This window comes from Lygodium microphyllum, chromosome 24, assembly GCF_053477565.2.
Source record: "Lygodium microphyllum isolate KBCC chromosome 24, Lygodium_microphyllum_v1.1.10, whole genome shotgun sequence".
NCBI classification, from domain to species: domain Eukaryota; kingdom Viridiplantae; phylum Streptophyta; class Polypodiopsida; order Schizaeales; family Lygodiaceae; genus Lygodium; species Lygodium microphyllum.
Genome location: NC_141158.1, coordinates 98,945,126 through 98,954,052, shown reverse-complemented (window position 1 = coordinate 98,954,052; position 8,927 = coordinate 98,945,126). Strand labels below are relative to the sequence as shown.

The following is an 8,927-nucleotide window of genomic DNA, read 5'->3' as shown; positions in this document are numbered from 1 at the left end:
AATTAAATATCTTCTTCTTCTTCTTATGTATAAGGAAAAGAGAGCCACCATGGATCGATTTTGATAAAGGATGAAGTGCATATAGGGAGGACTTATATAGAGAAGAATGTAGATGTCGTTTTTGATGAAGAAGATGCCAACATAGAAATGGCGGAGGAGAAGAAGAAGAATGGCTGTCCTTATGCTTCCTCATTAAACATGCAACCCCCCTATCTTGCCTCTTCTCTTCTTGGCGCCCCCCAAGATCCTCTCGCCTGCTCTCCCATGGCGCCGTGACCCTATTTGGGTAGAGAGGCAATCATACACCACCTCACTTCTTTCTGACACACAAGAAATCCATCGTGAGTGAAGGCAAAACAATTCGTCCTTAGAAATGGTGCCCCCTATTTCTATGTTTAGGAGTGCTGCTTACGCTAAATGTCTCTTCATCAATCAAGATAGCCCACAACGACACAACGACACAAAGTAGAATATCATGGAAAAAGCAATCCCTCCATTAATCTAGACTAGATAGCGCATATCACAAAAAAACAGAATGCCGTTGGCAAAGTGAACTCGTGAAAATTCTTATGTAGCACTGAAGGAAGCAGGGGAGAAGCATTCCAACAACAGAGACACACAGGTATTCCAATATGGGTCTCTCTCTAGTCGTCTCGGAAGGACGAATTTGGGAAAGGAGAGGGAGCCTAAGTGGCGCCCCTTCCCAAGAAATCTCACGCCCTCGAGTCTCCATGGCGCACAGCAAGAGGATGTTTCCTCTCTTTCCATTCCAAAGTGGTGCCCCTTCCCTAGAAATCTCACTCCCTCGAGTCTCCCTCTTTCTCTCTTCTCCATGGCCCACAGCAAGAGGACGTTTCCTCTCTTTCCATTCCTTGCAAACAAGATGACGATGATAGTAATTAGGAGGAGGAACCAATTCGTGGAAAATTGGTGACTGGTCCTACTCTCAATACGATGGACTGTACCTGGCGAGACATGGCTACATGCAGGATCAACCAATTTTGGTGAGGCTGGACGAATCTGGTAGCCATGGCATCAGAATTTCGGTGCGGCCGGTTGTGATTGCTATAACGTTCAGTAGATGGAGCCAGCCCACGCCCTCCATGGGCAAGCTCAACCCAAAGATAGTGATTGTCAAAATTATAACCATTACGACCTCTGATCGCGTACCCGGATGTAAGAATGTGAATATCTGTTGCGAAACTCTGAATCATCCAATTTGCAGACTACATACTTCATGTCCTCATAATTTGTAGAATCCACTATACCCATTGTGCCTCCTGGCTCTCGAAATACTTGCGCAAAACACGCATCGCCTGCTTTCCTCATATGATCCTTCAAATCTTGCCACGAAGCTGATGATGGCAATTTGGATACAATTACTTTGTAATCTGCGCGTTGAGAAACACCAAAGTGGCCACTGTTGTGAAGGTCAACTCCTTCCTCCACCAAGGGCATGTGCGTCTCCTCTCTCTCCCTTCGCTGATAGCCTTCTTCCCCATCTCCCTCATCAATCGGCACCTCCTCTCTCTCCTACAGACAATGGCAGTTTTTTTCTCTCCTTCTCTCGTGCAGATGATGGAATCTCTTCCCTCCTCTCGGTAGTTCGCATCCCCCCTTTCCCACACATAACTACCACTACCATATGAATAGTCCAATGCAGTTAACTCTTCAAGTAAAATGAGATCTCCTTTGTGCATTTTAACTTGCAAAAGGTTGTGGTACACGGTAGTTGTGGCTATGCAATTGCTTTCCAGGCCATTTGCTAATCCCTCAGGCATGGCTTACAAATACAATGGCATGAGTTTGAAGCTTTGGAAGAAATTTGTTGACTTGATCCCCTTTGCCATGGGATGTAAACTCATGTTGCCTAAAGAACCAACTGGCCTCCGCAAATCAATGTTTGGGTCCCATGACCTTGCTGCCTAGTGTACTTCATGTGCAACTGTAGCTACATCTCTAGATATATCCATTCCACTTGATGAATTCCCAATGACTACCACCACCACATTCACCACCTCGATCTCCTCCATGACCTAGACCATAACCTAAGCATTGCCCTAACAAGCAATGTAAAATCTATCCCAACTAATTATTCCCACTTGGTGTGTCCATTTCCTGTCACTATATCCTTTTCACTTCATATGTTGTTTTCTAGCTATCCTTGACCCTACCTAGTTGGCAAAAAGGCCCTTTGTAAATACTAGGTGGCTTGGTCGATATTGCCAGCTAGTGCTGTTGCTATACTTCATACAGTTGGCACACTTCAAGTTTTAGTGAGTTCTCTCTAGTTCTTCTAGGTTCTCTTGCCGTTATTCATATCCTTGGAAGCTAAGGGGATGTTCAGTTTTTCCTCCATGAAGACATCTATAGTAACCAAATACAAAATTTACCTATCAACGTGTGTGTAATTTTCAAATGTTCTCTCCAAATGAAATGAAATTTAAATAGAGCAATTTTTTAAATAAATTGTATCTACAATTCTTTTCACAAAGAAGCCCAGAGATGTTGAACAAGAAGTTGACTTATAACAATACCATTATTTCTTTACTAACAAATTTCTAGAGTACAAAAATAAAATAAATATCGAGTCAAAGCATACATATAACTTACATAGGCTTTGTCCAAATGAGTTGAAACTTAACCATGGAGCAACAGAAAAAAGTGGCAATATACTTGTGGCTCTCTTTGCAAAGAAGCCCAAAGATGTTGAAGAAGTTGAGTTTTTAAAAAATCATTGTTTTCCACCCTCAAAGACTTTGGGAGTAAAAAAACAAAGGAAAACTCAGTATGCATATAGCTTGCATACATTTTGTCCAAACGAGATAAATTTAACCATGGAGTAGCAAAAAAAAAAGACAACATACCTGTAACTTTGTTTACAAAGAAACCGAAGAAGTTGTTGTGAGTGTTCAAAAGATCATTGTTCTTGACTGTCAGAGACTCCTAGAGTACCAAAACAAAAGAAATTACATGTTAGATAATGCACACAACTTGCACAAGTTTTGTCAAAATGAGATAAAACTTTAGCATTGAACATCCATGGAAGAGAACAATATACCTATAAAGTTTTGTGAAGAAAATCTTAGAGCTTTGGTAGAACAAGCTCCGCTTTCATAAAACGTGCGAAACTCACTCTGTGTTTGTGTAGAGGAAATGAAATTTCACAGGGTTATAGATAGGGCAAGCAACAATGAGGCTGTAAGATTTTGCCAGGAAAGAAGAAGGGGGGAAAGAGATATAATGAATTTGCGATCCGCCTAAGAAAGAGGGGGAAACTGAAAAGGGGAGAAATAAAAAGTCAAACATAAAAAAATAAGAAAATGAAAATTCGAGTCACAAACTTCCAGGAAGTGTTAGCATTGTATTCCCCACATTTCTCCTTATTTTATTGCTGAGGGAAGATTTGGGCCAAGATATGGCTAGAAGATTCATGTTACATGAATCTGGAATCCCAGCTCTCTCATTGGTTAGGCCTATATTTCTTTATTCACTCCTTAAGGGGCAAAAAAGAGAGTCCATATTTCTCCTAATGAAAGGAAGAAGAAAGCAGAAGAAAAGGCAGAAAGATGGAGAAAAGATCGAGAATGATTGATGAGGAGAGAAAAAGGAACGCAGCCGAAGAAGAGCCAAAGCTAAAAATAAAGGAGGATGAGGATATGGCTCTAACTACGCACTGATCAATAGAGTAGCAGAGCAAGAGAGACGAGTTGGATACCATGAGCCCGCTAAGAGAGGAAGGGCCAGGCTCGAGCACCCATGTGCCAGAAATCACGCTACCTCCTCCAAACGAAGACAAGGGCAAGGAACCAATTGTACCCATTCCTACCCTCCTAGTGCCAACCACACCCACAGTCACAACCACCCAGGGCTCCACGCCAAAAGTAGACTCTAGCAATGTCTTAGCCTAGGTGTAGTACCTTGTAGATAAGGAGAGGACCCAAGGGACTGGAGAGGGTACCCCAGTGACACGCATCAAGAGATTGGCTACAGCTGATGCAAAGTCCAAGAAAGATTTGAAGAGATAGAAGGTGGAAGCCTCTATCACCTATGTATCTACGCGATAGAGCTGCTAGCTAAGAAGTATGATGAATATGTAAAACAACTACTGTCACTGTTGGAGAGAGATCGAAGCTAAACAGGAGGCCGTGGCTGCATTCTAAATGGAGAAAATACACCAAATAGCCATGGCCCAAAGGGAGATCAATGAGCTCAAAGAACGGGGCTTTATGAAGATTTGCAAGCTGAAATGGAAAAGATCACTAAAGCCACAGAAGAACCAGAGGCACTGAGGGAGGAAAGAGCATGCAAGTGCGAAAAAGAGGTGGAAAATTTGTCACAAGAGGTAGTCTCGACATAGGAAGAGTAGCAGAAATTGAGAGGAGAAATGGAAGATGAAGAGTGGAGGCTGACAGTGCTATCTTAGAGGTAGGGGAAAAGCCTCCAGGAAATGATGAGAAGGGTAGACAAATGGGTAGGGCATAATGAAATAAGAGTTAAAAACTAGCCGCACCGTCTAGCTCAGGTGGAGAAAGACAAAGTATTGGCTGAAAGCAGAGTAGCGGCCGTCCACATGAGTTTCGAGGCGTAGCAATGTGCCTTCCTCAATACACTACTTGATGTCACTCAGACAGAGGAAAGGGAGGCCATTGAAACAATCAGGAAGAAGCTTGGGATTGCATGCAAGGCCCTAAAGGCGGGCCTGTAGATGCAGGCACAACCAGTGGAAGTCCAAAGAACAAAGAAAGTATATGTTGCAAGCAGGATTGACCCCACAAGAGGTGGACGGATTAGGGTTTGCTGACAGGGCGTAGCAGGAAGCCCAACAAGAGGAAGAGGTTGGATTAAACTTCGAGATGGGACCTCATGAAGAGGAATTAGTCCCACCACCTCCTTCTCCACCCCCAGAAGACTAGCAACCAACAGACACCTCCGCCGAGAGGAGAGCAACAATGAAAGAAAAGAGAAAACAAACAGTGGAGGAAGCCATTAGAAGATTGAATGCTAGACCAGTAATAAGGCCAACTCCACCCCTTCCACCAAGCTCAAATGAACTCCCAGCAAGCTTCCATGTAGATCTCATCTCTTGGGAGCAACAGGAGAATGCACAATAGCCCTTTGATCTTAATTTCCACTTCCCCACCAACTTGCGCCGAGTCTTACTGCCCATTAAGGTGTGGAAGAGGTGATTTCCATTGGCAGCAAGCTAGGAGGAGGATGGCTAGCAGAGAGAGAATAGAAACCCACACTCTAGGCCATAGAGGATGCAAAATTTTGGTAGGACAAGGTTTTTGAGGACTTGAGATCAGTGCCAGGCTATGAGTATCAACTTACATGGAGAAGGCACCTCTACGAGATAAATATGGACACTTGGCTGGCTTTCTGCAACACCCTCCCATTCGAACGCAACAACTCGATATTCATGCCATACCCCCGAAGAATGAAAGTGGATTTTGACCTAAATGACCAAGGCTAGTACGACTTTCCCGTGATCTATAATGCAAATTGTACCACACTAGAAGAGGCCCTTATCTTCACCCTAGAAAATCTGGGTGACTCTATAGTCCATTTTGTAGATGATTTCTCCTCGTGCCCCGACCCTGCATTCATACTACCTGTAATTACCTTAGGCTACTTAGGATACTACTTAGGAAAAATCCCATCTCACAAGAACGCAACCTTCCACCCTTTTCTTTGATCTCAACACCATAGACAGCTACGCCATGGCTCGACTAATAATGCACACCACTTTTCTCCCAGTTGAGAATCAGCAATCACACTCAAACAGCCTCTTTGTATGGAGTCTCAGGGTCAAGGACATGCAGGCTAACTTATCCCATATGCACAATGGTGCCTACTGCAGTTTCCTACTTTCCTATAAAGCATTGTACTTGCTTCCTTTCTTAATGCAATGATAGTACTCTTTTTATTTCAGTAAAGTGTCAATGTCATTGTCCACATACACAAGATTGTGTTTATGAGTCCAAGTCTCAATCTTGGAACCTAATTCACTTGTGTAACAAACAGTGTCCTTTCCATCATGAGTCTACACTTATTTCTTCATCCTCCATAGCTTCCAGTTATTGCCATGCTCTAGATCCCGCATTTCTAACATGGTATCAGAGCCCAGTTGGGCATGGCATTGCTTCTCCAGCCTCTCTTGATTCCTCTGAACCTCCATCCAGCTCAGTGTCAGTGTATGACTTCTTTTCTCAACTCTACTCTCACTGAAGCTTCCATGGCAGCCATAGCCAGCAGCACCCTGTCAGATTGAACTGCTTATATCTCACTCCACAGGTCAAATCTCTTGGAGCTTCCTTCTGGAAAAGTATTCCCCAAATCATAAAGCTTCCCTGTATCACATCAATCCAGGACATTGGACCATCTGGAGCTCAGCATTGTGAAAATCCCCAATCTCTGTTCTGTGTCTGCCATAGCCAGACAAGACCTACCTTGCTTGGAGCTTCCATAACTCTTCAACCAGGCCATTTCAGCCCACGATTTCTTCTGGAGAGTTGTTCCTCTGCTCAAGGCGCTTCATCTTGGCACAATAATCGATGACATTGATGCTCCCTGGCTCCAGCATTGCAGAAATTCGACCTCGCTGTCCAGATCTGCGCCGATTCTGATCGCGGCACCTGCGCGCTGCATACTGACCACGATGTTGACAATCTCCATGGGGCTTTGGTAGCCCATGACATAAGCTTCCTAGATATGTAAAAAGTTTTGAAAATGATGCACTGTAGCTCCTGCAATCAGCAAAAAACCAGGCCCCTGTCTCAAAAACCCTAATTCCACTATAGCCAAAAGCTTCAAAATCTTGACATTTTTCACTGTTTCTCTCACTGAAGTTATCAACAGTGATTTTAATCACTGAGCAATACTCTCTGAAGTTCGTTAAAGTACTGTCACTTAGATCTGAAGGCATCAGCATCAAATCAAGAAGGGGAAGATCACTTGGAGTAAAAGACTTTTTGCAGATTTGGTATTCATTGACACTCAGTTAGTGCTTTTTAGCACTTGTGTCTCTCAATCAATTCTTCTGTTGCTCAAATCTAATAAAGTCTGAAGTTGATTTGCTACTGTTCCCGTAAATCTAACATGGGCAAAGACTCTCCAAATGCTCGATTCAAAGGAGTCGGATTCCACACTTGGCAAACCCGCATCAAGCTCATCCTGATGAAGAAGGGTCTCTGGGCCATCACAAATGGCAAAGAGAAGAAACCTCGGGACGCGGACCTTGCAACTACTTGGCAAAAGAATGATGACAGAGCCCAGGCCATTATCAAATTGGAGCTAGATGACAGTTATATCCATCACGTGGATAACTGTGAGACCTCACAGGATACATGGAAAAGACTTGACACCCTGTTCGGTGCACAATCTAAATCATCAAAGTATGGTCTCCTAATTGAGTTCTTCAGGCTTGAAATGAAGCCCAGCACATCACTTTCCACATATCTTAATTACATGGAAGGACTCCTAACCCAACTTGCAGGAATCAACATTAAAATGGATGAAGATGTTTGCATCAGTGTTCTACTTAAGAGCTTGCCTCCTGAATATAATAACGTATCAACAACTTTAATCAACATGCCAAATCCTGAACTTGTTGATATCCAGGCATCACTATTAGAAGAAGAAAAGAAGCTAAAAACTAAAGAAGAACCAAGTACCTCTAGAGATGAGCATGCATTATATGTTGGCAACAGGTACAAAGGCAAGAAAGATCAGCTCTTTTGTGACTTCTGCAAAAGGACCGGACACACCGAGAAGTTCTGCCACGCAAGAAAGAGATCCCAAAAGGCCTATCTAGTCGCAGTCAAAGAAGAAGAAGAAAATGAAGCAAAGGAAGAAGAAGATGAAGATCACCAGGATCGGAAGGACAAGACTCATCAGTCCTTGTACTCTCATAATTCTGATAGACTGTTTTAATAGCCTTGTATTTTTCCTTACCCTAATGTTTCCTGCCATAAGCTTTGTAAACTCCTTATGTAACTTGGCATTACAGTCCCTGTACACTTTGTGAGGCCCCTGTTACAGCCTCTGGATGTCCACCATGTTTATGGTACCCACACTTAGTTTTTTCTGCAACAGCCTCTGGTGTTTTGCCATGTCTGTGGTATGCCCACACTTTGCAGGTGGTTCTCATTACAGCCTCTACACACTTTGTGCCTTTCCTAGTTGTGATTGAGGAGGGGTGTTGAGAATCAGCAATCACACTCAAACAGCCTCTTTGTATGGAGTCTCAGGGTCAAGGACATGCAGGCTAACTTATCCCATATGCACAATGGTGCCTACTGCAGTTTCCTACTTTCCTATAAAGCATTGTACTTGCTTCCTTTCTTAATGCAATGATAGTACTCTTTTTATTTCAGTAAAGTGTCAATGTCATTGTCCACATACACAAGATTGTGTTTATGAGTCCAAGTCTCAATCTTGGAACCTAATTCACTTGTGTAACAAACAGTGTCCTTTCCATCATGAGTCTACACTTATTTCTTCATCCTCCATAGCTTCCAGTTATTGCCATGCTCTAGATCCCGCATTTCTAACACTCCCCTCGTTTTGTCTATCCCTTCTAGAAGATATGAATGATAGTCGCTTTACGCGTTCCAATCATCCATTTTTCTCTACCACCACACTGTAAGTCCGCCTAAACCTCAAAGGGTACTTGCAGAGTTGGCAATTCCTAAATAAGTCTCTTAGGCCCCCTTCTCCACCCCACTTGGACGACGAAGCTTAGCTCTCATCCTGCCTATGTTTTTAAAAAAAAAGAGAAGAAGAAGAAGAAGAAAGAAAAGAATATAAAAGAAAAGAAAAAGAACAAGAAAGAGAAAGAAAGAAAGAAAGAAAAAGGAAGCAATGTTGAAAAGCAAAGAAATCACAACGAACAGCAGTTTACCCCACATAGGCCACAATCATTG

General features: G+C 43.0%; 1 protein-coding gene across 1 annotated transcript; it reads right to left on the bottom strand.

Annotated features, from left to right (window-relative positions):
- Window positions 1–1,149: 1,149 nt before the first annotated feature.
- Window positions 1,150–1,458, bottom strand: LOC148015429 (serine/arginine-rich splicing factor SR34A-like). Its single transcript, XM_087665203.1, has one exon. The coding sequence runs from the start codon at window positions 1,456–1,458 to the stop codon at window positions 1,150–1,152; it is 309 nt and encodes a 102-aa protein (XP_087521329.1).
- Between the last annotated feature and the right edge of the window lie 7,469 nt (window positions 1,459–8,927).